Below are 18,898 nucleotides of genomic sequence, written 5' to 3'. Positions count from 1 at the left end.
ATGGAAAAGCCATAAAAAGGATTGCATCACAATCAGACCATATTTAAAATGACATATACAATGAGCTTTATTACATCCAATCTATATGTTTATGTTTCTGCATTTTTGCATTGTTACTGCATCACAAAGGCCTTTAATTTCCCCATCAGTGAACTCTGCAGATGCTGAGGGTCTGACCGAGAGGAGGGAGAGGACTGTCCCTTCTGTTGTGGAAATGAGAAGCGTCTGAGGCAAGCAGGCAAACAAGCAGGCAGGCTTGATAGGGGCTGGGCTGATGACAGCATCCTCTACCGCTCCACACCTGACCGACTCCATCAGATACACAGATGATGGAGCTCTCCGCGCTGCCGGGTTATTATCCTGTTGCCTCCATTTCGCACATCCACTGCCAGACACATGTTCTGAAAAAGCCTTATCGTTAATCAGAGTACTTGAACTGTTTTTTTCGGGTTTGTTTGGGTGTGTGTGTATCTTTAGCTTGGGCTGCCCGCTTTTTATTTTTTGTGAATACTGAGCGGTCGGATCGAGGTGGTCTTTGTTTTCCAGGAAAAGCGAACAAGAGTGGACTGATTATGCTGCGTCGCTCGTAAATACCAGAAATGGGTGTAATTGAACCAAGGTTGCGAATCCTGGCTCGTTCTTGGACCCGATTTTCGCCGTTCTTATGGCAAAACATCTGCCCAATCTGGGTCTTACACATCTACAAGTTGGTGCACTGAGCAGGTAGGATTTTACTCGTTTATCTTTAGTCTGTGTGACATTAAACCAAACCGTAGCTGAGCTGTTTGGTTTCTGTAGCCCTCTTGCCGGCTCACAGACACTCTTTAACAGAGGCTATTTCTGATCCATCCATCAGGCGTAGTGCGTCATCTTGACTGTCACCATCAGTCTCCTCTGGCGTCCAATCCGCCAGTTGTCCAAATGGACGCACATCATCCAAGGCTACAGAGGACTAGGACTCCATTTTACTGAGTAAATATTTCATCACGTCTCGTTATCCATGCATATATTTAACTCAGCTTCTTATATAGGACTTATGTAAGACTATTTCAACAGGCCTGCTGTATAAATCCAGCATATTTAAAATAGCACGAAGTGCACTTATACAACACACACGTCTGGGCCACACACACTCCTAGCCCGAGGCTTTTTATGAAGCATACAGACCAGTTAAAGTGGCTCTGATATGCATATGCCATGTCGTGCATCAGGATTAGGGGTCTTTCAGAGAACTAATTTATTCTACCATTGTGTCTAATTTCCAAGGACTTTCAAAGTTATCCATATTCAATCTGAAAATAAGGACTTATTCCTTCATTTTATTATTAAAAGACTTCAAATGAGACTTTGACAATAGTAATAAAAGCACAAAAAAAGGATACACATTTATTTATAGGTTTTTTTTTTTAGAATTTATTATAGCAACATCAGAGTTCAAGCACTCCTGTGTGGAGGTCCTGTTTCTTTAAAGAAGTCATTTGACAGTGAATTATTGTGACAGTAAAACAGATAATCAATTCCATTGTTTCATTTGATCAGATCAGTGTGTTCTTCTGATTTATTCCAGGCTTCAGACAAGCAAACAAATGGTTCAGTCAATAGGTGCTGGACAGACTCTGCCTTAGGGAAGATATCAATAACACATTAATACTCTTTACACGCTTACACACACACACACACACACACACACACACACACACACACACGCACACACAGACGTAGACCATGGCTCTGGAGAACTCCATCTTCCCCTCCCGTCCGGACTCGCTCTCGCTCCCTGTGGAGGAGAAGGTGGAGAGCGAAGAAGTGGAGGTGGCCACGGAGGTCACAGCCTCCACGGGAGTCTTCAACGTATCGGAGGAGCTGGGCCACGTCGTCACCACAGAGACGACTTCTTCCCTCCCGAACTCGGCTCCGGTCAAGAGATCGTTTCAGTCCAAGCTGGCCGAGCGGGAAGCCAATGCTAATCAGCACAGGAAGAAGACACAGGGGACGGAGAAGGAGAGGGGACGGTTCGGGTGGGGTGAGTGACTCTCAAGATGACATCTTGTCCTTGATCCCCCTTCTGTTTGGAACAGTGCACTCACTATGTTCTTTAAATGTTATGGCTTCTTTCTGGACCTGCAGTTCAACCAGACTGAAATGCATCACTATTAATCTCTTTGTATCTGATAAAAATCTCCAGAGATTTAGAGATATTGACTTACTCCGGAGTCTGGATGAACATTTTCTCCATTCAGCCCTGCACCCTCTTCTCCTCCCCATCTGTCTCGCAGTAGTAGTAGTGAATCTTTTCTAATTTAGACCATACTGCAGAGCTTCACCCCTCAGCAATTTTGACAGTCTTGCTCATTAAGCTCTGCTCTGTTTGCTCCAATCTTTGCTGTACATCTTCATAGAATAAAAAGAAAGAAAGCCTAACTAGGGAACTAGGGAAATGTGCAGTTTATATGACCCTTCGGTGTTTTAACTCCAACTTGTGATCAAGAATGGATGTCATCATCGCAAAGGACAAAAATCCTACGAAGCAGAGCCAGACCTTTTTTGCAGAAAAGGCAGATTTTGTTTTACCTTAAAATAAGTCTCCATAGCTTGAGTAGCATGCACGATGATTGATATTCATTGATTAAAGCGTATGTGATAGCGGTATAGTGTCTTAATTTCAGTTCTGGCTTGGTGCATCCACAGTAAAAAGCCTATAAAACAAAACAAAACACAGATGAAGTCCAGTGTTATAGCTTTTCTTCTCCAAGCGTTTGATGATGTTGTCCCGTCGCACTTCATCTGCTCTGTTTTATTCACCTGTCATTTTTCATTTATGTTTTCCCTTCTTCACCAGTCTGACTTTCCTTTGAGCCACGCTGGATCTCCCTCAGTAGTTTTGTCCCTTGCTACCTCCCTGTGTTTATGCTCACGTCTCTCTAAGTGCCTTCATCCAATTCTCATCGTCTGACTGCAGTCAGAGTTGTAGCTTTAAAAACAAAACATTTCAGAAAGGGAGCCTCATGTTTTTGAAAGTGTTTAATGGAACAATAAAGAGTTGTCTTCAACAGTGTAAAGGATCAAAAGGCGATGTTAGCCTCACAGATTTCTAATCATGCCCCTTCTCTTCTGTCTCTGCCCTTCCACCAGCCCGCACTCGCCGTAAGAGACAGCGCTACGTGGAGAAGAACGGTCGATGCAATGTGCAGCATGGTAACATGCGGGAGACTTACCGATACCTGACAGACATCTTCACCACTCTGGTGGACCTCAACTGGCGTTGCTCGCTCTTCGTCTTTGTCATGGCCTACGCTGTAACATGGCTCTTCTTCGGAGCCATCTGGTACCTCATCGCCTACTGCAGGTAAGATTTAAGATAAAGTCATGTGCACTAATGTATTTGGATCTCTTGCAGTGTGGGAAATCACCATTTGATCTCCCGCTGAATTTGTGTGCTACCTTGCAAAGAAATGAACAGTCTTTAATTTTTACAGTAGGTTAATTTTAATGGTAAGAGACAGAACATCAATGAAAATCTCAGAAATAAACATTATACATTGATTTGCATGATTTGCACTGAGTGAAATGAGTATTTGATCAGACATGACACTCAGTGGAGAAACTCTTGTGGGCAAACACAGCAGTAAGATGTTTCTCATAGTTGGCCACCAGGTTTTCACTCATCTCTGGAGGGATTTTGTCCCACTGCTCTTTACAGAAACTCTCTAAATCATTTTGGCTTCTTGGCTGCCGCTTAACAACGCCAAGCTTCATCTGCCTTTAGAGATTTTCTATAGTTTGAAATTAGGAAACTGGCTAGGCCACTCCATGATCTTAATGTGCTTCTGCAGACACTAATTTGTTGCCTCTGTGGTATGTTTTGCATCATTATCATGCAGGAAAACTCATCCATGACACATCTTCAGTGTTCTGGCTGAGGGAAGGAGGTTCTTGTCCAAGATTTTATAGTACATAGCACCGTCCATTTGCCCCTTAATGCAGTGAAGTCATCCTGTACCCTTAGGAGAAAAACAGCCCCAAAGCATAATGCTTCCACCTCCATGCCTGACTGTGGGGAGGGTGCTCTTTTGGTCATACTTAGCATTTCTCTTTCTCCAAACATGACAAGTCGTGTTGATGACAAACAGTTTGATTTTAGTATCATCTGACAACAGCAATTTCTCCCAAGATTTCTCTCAATAATTTAGATATTCACTGGCAAACTTAAGATGGGCTTGTACATGTGTGTTCTTGAGCAGGGGGACCTCGTGGTGTTGTGCTCTCAACATTAAGCCCCCTCCGTGTAGTTTTGTGTTGATGCATCACCTTTCATCCTCACCCCATGAGGCAAGATTGGTCTGATTGATCATTTTATATTTCTTTCATTTCTGAATATTCACACCAACAGTTTCCACCTTCTCCCCAAGCTTCTTGCTGGTCTTATGGTCCATACCAGACATTATGCAGATCTACAATTTTGTCCCTGACAGCCTCTTTGTCTTGTGGTGGAGATGCCTGAATGGGAGAAATTGATTCTGTAGACAAATGTGTTTTATACACCCAATGAGTTGAGATCAGGAGTATCTGTAATTGATTGATTGATTGCAATCTGTTCTACATGGGCACAGAGCCAATCTGTGGAGGCCACAATTCTAGCTAGTTGCAGAGGATCAAATATTTATTTCAATCAGTGACATGCAAATGACTTTATGACTTTTGTTTGTTTGTTTTTTAGTTGTTATTCTGTCTCCATTACAATGAAATTGTAGGTTAGAGACTGTTCATTTCTTTGTAAGTGAGCAAACCTACAAAGTCAGCAGGGCATCAAATGATCATTTCCCACAGATTAAGTCCTGATCCATAGGATCATATTCTGAATCCAAGTGATATCAGGAATATGGGACCTAATTTAAACTCTATCTTTTCATATGGTAGCAACACATTATGACCAAAAACAGGATTTTCCCTTATCTGTGTGCTTTTTTCTGACAACAAATTATCACATTAAAGTTTCTTGTTTTGGGAAATTGTCTTTTCATATCTAGAGTTCGAAAACCCCCCAATAAAGACCATCTTTATGTTTATGTGATCCCATCCAGCAAAATCTCAGTTGGACAGAAATGTAAACAACACTGTATGTATGTAGCTAAAGAGTTGTTTTTGAGTTACTTGAAAAGTAAAATTTCACTAAAAAAGCAAAAGAACATCTCTTCCTACTTGTCACCTCTGCAAACTCCTCAACAAGCAGATTCACAGCCAGACTCTTCTTGCTGTGCCACTGCCCTTTGCCCTTTGATGTAGAAATAAGTTTGGAGCGTTCAGAATTTCATACAAATGTTATTAACCAGAGTGGACATTGTGTTGCGACAATTGTGTCAATTTGCATAAAAAAAACCCCAAAAATATATGTATTTTTGTTCTCTGGCTGTGATGTAGTGGTTTGCTTAACATTCACTTTGAAACAAAGGCTAATTCAATTTTAACCTCCTAGGACTTGGCGTCCATATATGTGGACAGCACATTTTGGGTTGTCTAGACCAAAATACTACATTTTGCTCTACAAGGGCCTGATATACACCTACGAGGACATTATACTGTCACTATTTTATCAAAATGTAAAAAGAATATCCTGATATGTGGCTCTTATTCTTCTTAGAAACAAAAATCTGGTAAAAAAAAAAAAAAAGATCTGGTGATTCTTTCGTTTTTGCATTCATCAGGTCCCAATCAGCCGAAATATCAAAGAGAAATTAAAGCTGCATGCCGTGGAAGAGTTCGGGTCTTAGGATGTTAATCAAAGTCATTCAGAGCTCTTTTAGACCTGTAATCATCAGAAAATTGCAGAGAAGGCATAAACATGGATTTATGTTTGTAATTAATTTGAATTCAGTCTATGTAATAACTCCAAAAATGCAGAATTTAACCATTTAAACAGAATTTTGCTCATAAATTTGGTGCTTTTCTTTAACGAGTGCAAAAATTGAAGCAATGTACTGTATAAGATGTACTGTGCTAATCAGGGAGCTTCAGTGGGGATGGCAGGGAAATTTATTTTAGCTCTTTTCTTGTTTGACAGCTTAGTGCTAAACTAAGCTGACTGCCTTCTCGGTGCGGCATCATATTTAGCAGACAGCTATGAGAACATCATTGATGTTTTCAACGTATTTCCCCCAAAGTCCAACCATTCTTTAAGTGAGTGTTAGATTTTTACACATCTACCACAAAGGCCAAAATGAAGCTGCTTTCTCAGCCAAAAAAGCAGATGACAAAGCAGTATTAATATTACAGCGTATTTCATCATGATGTGCTGCCTCTTCATGAGCTGTGATCGCTGGATCTCTGCTCTAATTAACTAACGTATTCGTCTCATAAAAATTGTGACCCTTTTTTATATCAATTGCAGGCCATTCAGTTTTGTGCCAGAAAGCTGTCAGTGTTGCTGCAATCCCTTTGTCACCAGCACAGGTCAATAAAAGTCATAGATTATATAAATGACCTAACACCACTTTCGCTAATTAGCGCTCCCTCTCTGGCTGGAGCTGTGTTAATCGGGGACATTAGTGTGTGTAGTGTGTGTTAGAACAGAAATTCTGCAGACTTTTAGTGGCACAGGATTGAAAAAAACCCTCAAAAGATGCTGAGAGCAAGTTGCGCGTGATGATATATGATGAAAGTGGCGGGTTTCTGCAGCCTCGGCAAGAAGTGACAGCATAAATGTTGGCTTAAGCACCATGTTTAAATCTGATGAACAGGATTGCTCCTATTCATTACAGGAATTAGCTGCAAGGTGGTGGAAAATTTAAATGGAGAGATGAGTCGTCATCTATATATTTCTGCACCTCCAGTCTAAAAATATATATCTTCTCGCTCTCAGTCTATTTTTCCCTCTTGACACCCACTTTGTCACCTCCCGCCTTCCCTTTCTCACACATTCTGCTTCTCCTCTTCCCAAGGGGTGATCTCGACCATCTGGAAGACGAGACGTGGACGCCGTGCGTGAACAATGTCAATGGCTTCATCTCGGCTTTCCTCTTCTCCATTGAGACCGAGACCACGATTGGCTATGGTCACCGTGTCATCACCGACCAGTGTCCGGTGGGCACAATGCTGCTGCTGCTGCAGGCTATACTGGGATCGATGGTTAACGCCTTCATGGTGAGCAGCTTAACTGGTAGAAAACAGAGATGGGGAAATATTTAGAAATCCATCCATCCTTCTCTCGATTTCGTACCCCTTACCTGGGTTCAGTTTGCAGTCTAAGCAGACTTCTCTCACCCCAGGCACCTCTTGTAGCTCATCCAGGGGGAAAACGAGTTCCCAAGCCAGCTGATTCTTGCAGGATGACTGAAACGCACAAACCCCTCCACCACAATAACATAGCAATTCAAAGATATACGGAGGATATGATTATTTAGACTTTCGCACATTCACTTTCTGATAAATTATGTTTTTTGTTATATTTGCCGGTTCTGTTTTGCCCCATTGTGTTTCTATTTTCCGCATTTTTCGCCCTCCATTCTGTGTCGCCCTGCCTCTGTCTTCATGTCCTGTCTTTCAGTTGCTCCTTCTTTTACTCTAAAGGTAAAGATGTCTAATTTTCCCATCAGTCTTCTGTGTAAATATGACTGTGTGTTTAAGATTGATTCCAGCTTTCCTGTGATCCTATATCGGATAAGTGGTAAAGAATGGGATGGATGGATGCTCTTTGGACTTTGTGTTTTTGTTTGGTCTTTGTAACATTACAAGTTTCCTTTTCAATATTTAAACCAGGTGCATGTCCTGCAATTGGGACCTCTCTTCCTATCTCCTATTAAGCATGAGTTTAAATTCATGCAGTGCCAAAGTGAATATTCTCAGTAATTTTGGGATATAAGAATCTTAAATAGACGTTTTCATATTTAGAATGAATGCTGCTGACATCTGTGATGATTTGTTATCTGATTATGTGTTAATGACGATGTAGACATGAGTGTAACATATGTAGCAAACAAGATTGTCAGATGTGTTTTAGCAAAGCAGGAAGTCAGATTACAGAAACAAATGGAAACGAAAAATGAAAAACAGGCTTCTGAACTTCTGAGTTAGTGTTCAAATTCAGCTAACTCCTTTTGTGCCTGCAATTTCAGTTTGACCCGAGACTGTTTGCTTAAACGGAGGCTTCCTGTCAGCTCAGCTGAATCAAATAAAATAATGATACGCTGTTTTTTTAGCTTAGAGAGAAGATTGAATGCACAAATACAGTGGAGCCATAATGACGCAAATTATATGCAGATGGTATTCTTCCTAAAAAAAAAGAATATTTACACAGAAAATGCAGATGAAGCTCAATTTCTTTTGCACGGTGTAAGCACTCTTTTGATGAGGATGAATTCACACTCCGACATCCAGGCTGAATCATGTTTATGCATGTTTGGGAGCTGGAAACGTTCCAAATTAACAACTGATGTACACGTAGCGTGGGCTGTTTTACTATGCATATAAAAACAGTTGAGTCTGGGGTTAACTCAAGTGTCACTGATCTTTTTGGACAAGAAAAACTGGCAATAGCAAGCTCTTCTGAAAAATGATCAAGGTTAGTTTGTATTCAGTGGCCACAGTGAATGTGTTCCAGATGTGCAGACTACACCGGAATTATTCAGCTCTTTAGCTGATGTGTTTGTTATAAACACCAAGACATATTGTTCCTTTCATAATAATCCTCTGCTTTTCTACTTTGTGCAAGGCTCCCTGTGGCTTTGACTTTTTAGCAGGGCCCATGTTTCACATTGTTCCTTCCTCTCTGTCCAGGTGGGCTGCATGTTTGTAAAGATCTCGCAGCCTAACAAACGAGCCGAGACGCTGGTGTTCTCCAAACACGCTGTTATCTCGCCGAGAGACGACAAGCTCTGCCTGATGTTCAGGGTGGGAGACCTTCGAAGTTCCCACATTGTGGGGGCCAACATCAGGGCCAAACTCATCAAGTCTAAGCAGACTCAGGAGGGTGAGACAGTTAATAATGAATCTTTCTTTTTCTTCCTTTGGTGACAAAAACTGTAACAACTACACCTATTGAAAAATCAAATGGCCCAGTATATAATAACAACAATAATAATAATAACATACTTGGCCATATGAACCGCTCATTCTAAGATCTCTTTTGTATCTTTCTAGTATTCTGTCATTTTAAACCTGAGCTTCCAGGTACAACCTCTCTCCTCATCTCCACTTTATTGGCTCTTCCAGGTGAGTTCATCCCTCTGGATCAGACAGACATCAGTGTGGGCTTTGAGACGGGCGATGATCGTCTCTTCCTGGTCTCACCATTGGTGATTTCCCATGAGATTGACGCACGTTCACCATTCTGGGACATGTCGCAGGCCCAGCTAGAGAAAGAAGACTTTGAGATTGTGGTCATCCTAGAAGGAATGGTGGAGGCCACTGGTGAGACGGCAAACACCAAATTAAGAAACATCTGCGAGTTTAAATCTATTAATTTAACCCCTAAAAAAAGCGTGTTTTATTTGTTGTCCTTGATTTTAAAATGAAGAGACTCCACCTGTGGGTAGAAACCTTGCAAGCTTTGTAAATCACCCTAAAAGATAACCACAGCACTGAGCGCTATTTTGGGGATTGCGCTCATACATTATTTTTCCCCGTTTATTAAATCTAGCCCCAGGTCCTATAATAAATCAACAAGTAAATAGTAAATAAACAAATCACCGGGTTTAGTAGTTTAGATTAAATTAAAACATTGAACAAAAAAAAAATAAGGAGAAACTCATTTCCATGTATGCACAAGAAATGACAAAAACCTAGAAGCCACGGTCTAGCAATCTGCAGTCTGATGTTACCCCAACAGAAAGCAAACTGTTTAAAACTGGAGACTCATCTACCCTTGGGCAAATCACAGAGCCCTGCTGTGCTTACTCACTCTTGATAAATCATCAGCAAAAGTGGACCTATTATGCTATATATTTCCAGCGCCGTATTTTTATTTTTAGCCTCTGCCAGAGTGGCTTTGCGTGATTCACAGATTCCATCCATCTTCTTCTGCTTATTTAATTCATTGTCGTGAAGTGGATCCCAGTAGTTGCAGGGATTTAAAATCACCAATTAATTTAACCCCATCCATGTCTTTGGACTGTGGGAGGAAGCTGGAGTTCCCAAAGAGAATCCCCACATACACAAGGAAACTGTACAACATGCAACCCTCCTTTAGCTAATTTCTTCTAATTGGCTGCCCCTTGGAAACAGATGGGAAAGGATTCCTACCCACTCACCCATCCATCCATCCATCCATCCAGTAAAAATAAAAAAACTATTTCGGACACTATTGGGACTTTATGCCATTACAATATCAGAGCCGAGTCTGCTAGATGAATAACTACAGACTACTACTACTACTGCATTTTTGTCACAAATATAGAATACACTGAGCAAATTTCCTTAAACGAATAAATGCAAATATTTAGTGGCAGTTCCTACCTTGATTTGCTGCCGTCTTTCCTCTCGTCCTACTACGTTTTTAGCAAAAAACCGACAATGCATGATGGGATAGGTAACAAAATACTCATACTCAATACATAGCTGCTACACACTAAGTGTTAAGTGAATACAGACAGAGTCTATATTAATCCCTCCTCCTTGATGTCATACAAAGTTAAGAGAAAAAAAACAGTTTTAAAGAAAGTATACGGAGCAGTCTGAACTTTTGGCTCATAGGGATTACTTGTAAAAATCCTGACTTTAACAGTATACAAGAAAAGAAATAAGAAAAGCAAAACTAATCCTCTTGAAAAATCATAAAAATATATACTTTCAACATATCATATTTATTTATAAAAAACAACAGGGATGAACAAAGTGCTAAACAATAGCACCAAATATAAAAGACAAACCGAGGCCACCAGGTAGATGATATAGAGACATAAAAGAGTTGTGGAAGTTAAACAATATAGGAGTACACTAAAGTATGTTTTTACTTTCTCCTGCTAGTCTTAAGTGCATCTGGATTTATAGGATATTCATTCCCAAAGTAATTTGCACGAGCGGGGACGTTCCAAATATTATATGCTTGTTTGCAGAGTTTAACACGCACTGTTTTTAGGATTGTTTTAACTGAAGCGTTGTGTTAAATCTACAAAATCAAATATTTTAATATGTCTGATAGGAAAAAGCATCCTGGAAGGCTGTGTTTATCTTTTCTCCCTTATCCCACTCTTATATCGCCTTACGTCAGATTCATTCTGAGAGGATGATATACTCTACTAGTTTCCTCACAGTTTAGCAAGAACTCAGTGTATCGGAGCTATTCAGGATGTGTATCTGTGAGGTAAAGGTGGCCTGTCCGCCTACACCATATATTGATTCCCTTAGTCAGAGCGCTATGTTACAAAGATGTAGCTGACAGTCATAACTCTGCTGCAGAGAACATCCTTACAACGACAGCTTGCCAGTGAAATTGTTTGTGACTAAATGGGTAAATGAATTATGTTTGTGTAAGAGTTCTTGGTGTGGTGCTTTTACTCTTCTGCTTTGCCATAGCCAGGCACAGCGAATCCAGTTAATATCAAATCATTTATCACACAGACCAGAACAAATGCCGTGAGGGAAAATGTGTATTATGAATCTCTATAGTCATCCATTTGTTTGTGCATGCAGGGATGACATGCCAGGCGAGGAGCTCGTATCTTGCAGAGGAGTTGTTGTGGGGTCACAGGTTCAGCCCAATGATGTCGCTGGCAGAGGGCTTCTTTGACGTCGACTATGGAGCCTTTCACCACACATTTGAGGTAATGTCTCTTGAAGAAGATGTGATGAGGGCAAGCTAATAAAGCATGATTTGTTGCACTCCAATGACACCTATCACAGGTGTCATTGGAAAAGAGAAGGGGTACACTCTGGGCAGCTCGCCAGTCTTTCGCAGAGTTATACAAAGAGGTGGACAAAGATTGATGCTTTGATTTACACCTAAAGCCAATGTAGAATCACCAGTTAACCTAACATGCATGTCTAGTAAAATATTATCTTATAAGTATGTGTACCTCATGAAGATGAAGTGCCTCAGGGTCTGTCTTAAAATATAATTTACTATTTAACAGAAAATCTCACCTCGATTTTCCTAATCATGATCAACAAGCAGATAGCCAAGGACTGCATGAATTTGTGTTTAAATTTACTCACAGAAATCTTAAAGTATTCCAAATATTCTTAGTGGTTATGTTGGTTTCCAAAAACATTTAATATGTGACATTTCTGTTAACAGTATAATTTATTTTAAAATAGTCTCTAGTTATGGAAGAAGGTTTGCTTGGCTATGACGGAAAACATCATAAGGTGAAGGAAAGAGAACAGTAGTGTTCAGAGAACCTGCTTCACTTTGAGTAAGGCACTTCAAAATGTCACAGTGGATGACTATCCTTAGGATGGGCTACAAAGTACTCATTTGGCTTCATCTCGATGTTTTCTTCTTGTGTTGTTGTATACAGGCTCTATATGTGGACAAGCATGTGAAAGTTACCACTAAAATCCTAAGGCTAGAAATAATTTTAAATAAATGGTGAAGTTAAATCTTTGTATTTTCTCTTCCCTATTAAGAGATGTTCCACTTTATTCCTTTATTAAAGCTTTCTGCATATCTGAAGTAAAAATAATTAACAATAAGCATCCGCACCAATCCGTCTGTCGATCTCCTGCTGCCCTCTCCTCTCACTTAATGAACAAAACTCCTTCACTTGGGGCAGTAGCTCGTCCCTGACCCAGAGTGGGCACTCCACCCTTTTCCGGCTGAGAACCATGGCCTCAGATTTGGAGGTGCTGATTCACACTCGGCTGTAAACTGCTCCGGTGCAAGCTGGAGGCTATCACCTGATGAAGCCGACAGAACCACATCCTCCGCAAAAAACAGAGATGAGATTCTGAGACCGCCCAAGTGGATGCATGCCGCCACTTGGCTATGCCTAGAAATTAGGATTTCCACCGCCTGATAATATCTTCAGCTGAAGTCAGCAGCGCTCCACCCACACTATTCATGGTGCAGGTAGAGCACCACTTTCGCCTCCTGAGTTGCCTGACAGTTTGCTAGAAACTCTTTGAGGCAGTCCAAAAGTCTTTTTCCATGGCCTCTCCAAACTCCTCCCACACCCAAGTTTTTGCTTTGGCCGCTGCCTGAGCTGCGATCTATTTGGCCTATAGGTACTTACTGGCTGCCTCCGAAAGCCCATAGGCTAACCAAGCCTGATAGGACCCCTTTAACATGATCCATTTCGATCATGTCCCAAGTCAGGCCTGTTCCCAACCTGAAGGCGTAGGGAACAAACCCTCTCATCCACCGGGAAAAACCCCAACGTACAAGCAGCAAGCCTAGGGGATACTAAGATACCTACTCTAACCTGCCAACTCTCTCCACGGGCAACTCCAGACAGTGACAGAGTCTAGCCCCTCTCCAGAACTGATTCCAGAGCCCAAGCCATGCGTTGAGGTGAGCCGACTATATCTAGCCAGTACCTCTCAACCTGAGAACTAGCTCAGGCTCCTTCCCCACCAGAGAGGTGATGCTCCATGTCCCAATCGCTAGACCCTGTAGCCAGGGATCGGTCCACCAGGGTCTCTGACCCTATGGCGCCTCCTGCAGGTGGTGGACCTACAGGAGGGTAGGCACATGTCCCTTTTTTCAAACGCCCTGTGGGCTAAGTCCTGACCACCAGGTAAAAGGTGAAGATCAGTAAAGGAACCTTCCTGAAACAAACATTAGAAATGCCATCTTGAGAACTCCTATTGGGATAAAGTAATGAAATGAACTGAAAATAAACAAAGGAAGCAAATGAACAGTACAGCTTGAGAGTAAAATAGCTACACAAATGTAAGGCTTCACTGTTAGTTCCTCCTAGTTTAAGAAAAAAGACAATTTTCTATAATTCATCATCTGAACTAAGCAACAATTCTTCTAGAAGCACCAAGATTATTATCTACTGTTTGTCTGTTATCCCTATTCCTGTCTCCACCTACACGTGTAACTGGCAGCTGAATTCTCACATTCTCTTGGGGTTGTTGAAAAGCATGCTGGGATGTGTAGGAACTCTGACTAAAGTATTTATTTCATGTTTATTTTTGTAGACATGTGGACTGTACATTACATGGACATGTGCTACATACGTGGGCATTTGTAGCCTAATGCAATGAGTCTTTAAAAATATAAACAGAAATACTAACTGAAGTGAGCACTGAAGTAAGCAGACAAACACAGAAAATATGGTGAAGTTTGATTCATGTTCAAGTTTGCAGGTTTTTTTCTGCATAAAGGAACTTTTGGCTCTATGGAAAGATGTTTTTGCCAAAGCAAAATCACACAGATTGTCATAAGATTATAAGTTTTTAACTAGTTTTGTTATTTTGGATGAAATTTACTGAAAATAACAGACAATTTATATATCAAATGGTTTAAAATAGCCTGGGAAAACAGATGTATTTAAAATAATATAATGCAGTCAGAGTTGTAGAAGTGGATGAGGCAGATTACACTAAAAAGATTAGGAATTCGCATTTAAGCTGGCAGAACTGTCAGGCTGTACTTAGACACAGTAATGCTTTGAGCTAAATCCTAAGGTCTTCATGCTAATATGCCCAAAGTGACATGTTGATGTTTAGCATATTAACATGTTACTGACTGGCAGTAGACACAATGCATAGTTGAGTCTGATAGCAATGTCTTTAGTTTTGCAGATATGTGATTATGGAAAAGTAGATGGTGGTTTATGGTTGTGGTGGCGCTGGCAGAGGGAAAATTGTAAGGATCCATTAAAGTAATTTGATATGAAGACAGTGAGACAATGATGAGGCGTGAGAGATGGGTTCATGGTGGGGGTGGGATCATGTCAGCTCGGCTCTGAGCCCCTTCTTGTTTGCAGTGGTGATGGACAGGCTGACAGATGAGTTCATGCCTGAGTCTCTATTCTGTTCACAGAAGAAGTTGTTATTTGTGGGGAGGCAGGCAGAAAGGTAAAGATGCAAGGCGTAGAGGTAATGAAGGTAGATGAATTTAAATACCTAGGGGTCAACTATGCAAAGCAATGGACAAAGCACAAGAAAGATGAGGAAGAGAGTGCAGGCAGGGTGGAGTGGAATACGTGAAAGGGGAGGTTTTTATAAGGTGGTAGTGATACCTGCTATACTGTATGGTTTGGAGACAGTGGGACTGACATAAAGACAGGAGGCCGAGGTGGAGGTGGCAGAGTTGAAGATGATAAGAGTTTCACTGGGTGTGACCAGGACAGCCAGGATTAGAAATGAGAACATCAGAGGGACAGTTCAAGCTGAGCATTTTAAGTAAGAGAGACAAGGTTGAGATGGGATATAGTGGACAAAGGAATTTGAAAATGCTCCTGCCAGGCTGGAGGAAAAGAGGAAGACCACATAGAAGATTAATGGATGTGGTGAATAAGGACAGATGAGAATATTAGGGATAAGGTGACCCCTAAAGAGATCAGTCAAAAGAAGAAAATAATTTTGTAATGGTTTTTATTTTGGTTAGTTATAGTTTTTCAAAAATAAAAGTTCTAAAGCCAGTAGACATTGTCTTCTCAAGCCATTGTGCTAAAACAAGTCCTGCAGTACTTGCTCTTGCCATTTTACTAACATTGTCTGTAATTCAGTTACATAGTGATTATTGGATAATAAATACATTTTTAAAGTGTGCTTTCAAACTGCAATGAAAAAATATCTGTCTATTTATTTTATTTTATTTATTTTACCATTTTGCTAATGTATGCTGTTTGTTTTGTTAACTTTCCTTTTAATTATTTTACAAATTGAGTTAAGTTTTGTACATCCTGTTATTGCCTTTTCTAAAGCGTGTCTATTTGTGTCTGGGTAAAAGTTTAATATAAATAAATGTTTCCTGCTTGCGTGGTGGCATCCATTTCCAAACAAAATGTATGACAAATATTAAAAGCATAGTTGGATCAAAATAGAAACTTCAGAAACATAGGACACTGTTTGCGTGGTTGAAGGTGAGCGCTATCAAGTGGAAGTTGCTTGAAATTCTCTGCTGCTGCTTCTTTGATGTGTGACATCAAAATACAGATGCTGTAAAGCAGCGTCTGGTGCTTTGATGTTCTTAAAGCCTATGGAAGATAAATGCACTGGCTCGTGTATAGCACTTTTCTACTGTACTTGAGCACTCAAAGCACTTCATATAAGATGTCTCACGTTTAGCCATTCACACAAGCACTTTTTTCTACATATAAGGGCCACCCCCAAAGCTAATATACTAAAACGGAAAATACTGAAATGGAACTATATGTGTCAACTCTAACTTATGGAATACATGATGGCAATTACAAAGTCAATTCAAATCAATTTCTATAGAACATGTTAACACAGTAGAAGTTAACCAACATGCTGCAGAGTAAACAATCGAGGCATCATTAAACCATTATAATAAGTTTAAAATAAATCAAGCTAATTATCTGATGATATACTGTGACCTGAATCTAAACTGAAACTGAAAAGGTCAGCAAGGACAGGTGTGTTTGAGTTAGATAGGAAACTATTACAGTTTATGTTGCAGTTTTGGGTTCATTCGGGATGGTAGAGCAGGTCATCTGCTAATCAGTAGGTTGGTAGATCATCAGTTCCTAGTTGCTCCAGTTTGCATGCCAAGTATTTTTGGGCAAGATACTAACCTCAAGTTGCTCTCTGACGCATCAATCGGAGTATGAATGTGTGTGAAAAAGCATACCAAACAGTGCTAGTGTGAATGGGTAAATGAGGCAATTTGTGTAAAGTGCTTTCAGTGGTCAGAGTAGAAAAGTGCTATAAAAGAACCAGTCCATTCATTTTGGACTACACAAAAGGTAACAGAGAAATTCTCATCTTACTTTTCTGCTTCCTTCTAAGGTGGACACGCCATCCTGCTCAGCACGAGAGCTGTCATTAGCTGCAGCCAGACTTGACGCTCATCTCTACTGGTCCATCTCCAGCAGGCTGGATGAAGAGCCCACTCTGGCCAACCAGGCGGCCAAGCAGCCAGACAGCGGCTCGGCCAACAGCAAAGGAGGGGAGCCGACCTTCATTGTCGGGGAGATGACTGACATCCAGGAGCAATCAGGACTGGGCGAGCTGAATGGCAGCGTTGCCACCGACCAATCAGAATCCGAGGCCTAGAACAGAGAATGTTTACAAAGACCTTCAGTATATCGCCATTACCATGCCACAGTTTCCAGACCTTTACTTTCAAGGCAACAAGTAGTTTCATTAGGCTCACTTCTGCAGTATACTCCATATCTTGTGTTACCATCTGAAAGAGTTTATTTCTTGAAACTTTTGTCTTTTCTTTGTGCGTTCGTCTTTGTTAAAAGTGTACTGTATGTGTGCTATCTCCTTTCAGTTTGTTGTGTTAGCTCCAATCACCCTTGCCTATATCTACATTTAAATGACAATACTATGCTTTAGGTGGGGTCATCAGCAGTATATCCTGTGGACCGAAACAGAAACGTAATATGTCCTGTTGGGTAAAAGGATGGCTTCATGTGCAGAGTTAACTATATAGATTGTACACATTTAAATAGGTACAGTGCATAGATGCTTTATTTTCACATGCACTAACATCGACATGGTAGTAGCCTCACATTTGATTAGATGCAAGGATTGTTATGAGATTTAATGCACATCCGTCAGGTGTTAACAGGGTGGGAAATTAACACCAGCACACAGCCGCTGGTACATCTGTCTGTTTGGCAACAAACCATCGTGTGGTGCTAGAAAAATGTCTGAACACCTATTTGACCTGACAAAAGTGTAAAAGCATCTGTGAACATCGCAGCTGGCTTCCTGCCCAGAGATTAAGCACTATTTTCTCTTCAGGGGACACAAAATGTTAACGTTTGTTAAAACTACTGATAGAAATTTGCTGCACTCGACACATTACGGTGAGTAGGGTATGTAAAACCTTTAACGTAGAGACAGGTTAACACTCAAGCGTATCCGTGGCTTCGTTTCACATGCAGTGTGTGTACAACGAGGGTAAATGTATCTTTTGTCCCCTGCCAAGTAGAAACTTATAAAGCACAACAGTGTCCTGCTCAGTTCAGCCCAAACTCCTGCTTCTGCTGCTGTGTATATATATGTGGTCATTTTTACTTGATGTTTTTAATATTTAAGATGAAACATCAATTAGAATGAATAAACTGCAGTATATTCCACAGGATCTGCATCTGTTTATGTTCTGACGAGAAGCTACATGAAATATGCAACATGAGCGTTCACAAGTTTTCGTGTTTGATAAGAAAACTGGTGTTCAGTCCTGAAAATTTGTTTAATCCTATTTACTATTAAATTATGTAGCCTAACGATAATAGATAGGCTGAATATATCTTCTCAATTATGGTAAATACCGTTCAAGGTTCCCATACTTTGCTTTTTAATGCCAGCGTATACATCAGCAAATTTCAGTGGTGCAAATTGTACTTTCTACCCTCATACACTTACCTGAAAATGAATTATACACAAAACATACCCCATTTGATAAAATATGATGAACTGTTAAACTATTAGCTCTATAAGCATTTTATTACGTAAACCTTGCTAGTCCCAGGTTTAACCCCTTCCATCCTTTGACATGACAGCATAACCCAGTTGCTGCAGATATGCCGACTGAAAATCCACGATGCGTCCCAAAGGTGATCTACTGGATTGAGATCTGGCGAGTCAGTGTAGGCCAGTGTACAGCGACCCTGTCGTGTTCACAAAACCAGTTTGAGCTTTGTAAGATGCTGCGTTTTCCTGCTCGAATAGCCTTTAGAGGCTGTGGTCATAAAGGAACAGACGTGCTCAGCAAACAGTCAGGTAGGCCGTGGCATTTACTCCCGTACACCATTACACCACCAGAAGCCTGAACTGTGACACAAGGCAGGATCAATCCATGCTTTCATGTTCTTTA

General features: G+C 40.8%; 1 protein-coding gene across 1 annotated transcript; it reads left to right on the top strand.

Moving 5' to 3' along the window:
• The first annotated feature begins 162 nt into the window (after positions 1-162).
• On the top strand, positions 163-18,156 carry kcnj9 (potassium inwardly rectifying channel subfamily J member 9). The gene is made up of 9 exons (XM_006792385.3): positions 163-723; positions 857-972; positions 1,568-2,023; positions 3,133-3,346; positions 6,936-7,137; positions 8,770-8,962; positions 9,205-9,402; positions 11,623-11,753; positions 16,858-18,156. Exons 3-9 carry the CDS (start codon positions 1,726-1,728, stop codon positions 17,122-17,124), a joined length of 1,503 nt encoding a protein of 500 aa, XP_006792448.1. The 5' UTR covers positions 163-723; positions 857-972; positions 1,568-1,725; the 3' UTR covers positions 17,125-18,156.
• Positions 18,157-18,898: the final 742 nt, after the last annotated feature.

This window comes from Neolamprologus brichardi, chromosome 18, assembly GCF_056152115.1.
Source record: "Neolamprologus brichardi isolate AB-2024 chromosome 18, ASM5615211v1, whole genome shotgun sequence".
Taxonomy (NCBI): Eukaryota; Metazoa; Chordata; class Actinopteri; order Cichliformes; family Cichlidae; genus Neolamprologus; species Neolamprologus brichardi.
Note: the sequence above shows the minus strand (reverse complement) of the source record. Positions and strands in the feature narration are given on the sequence as shown.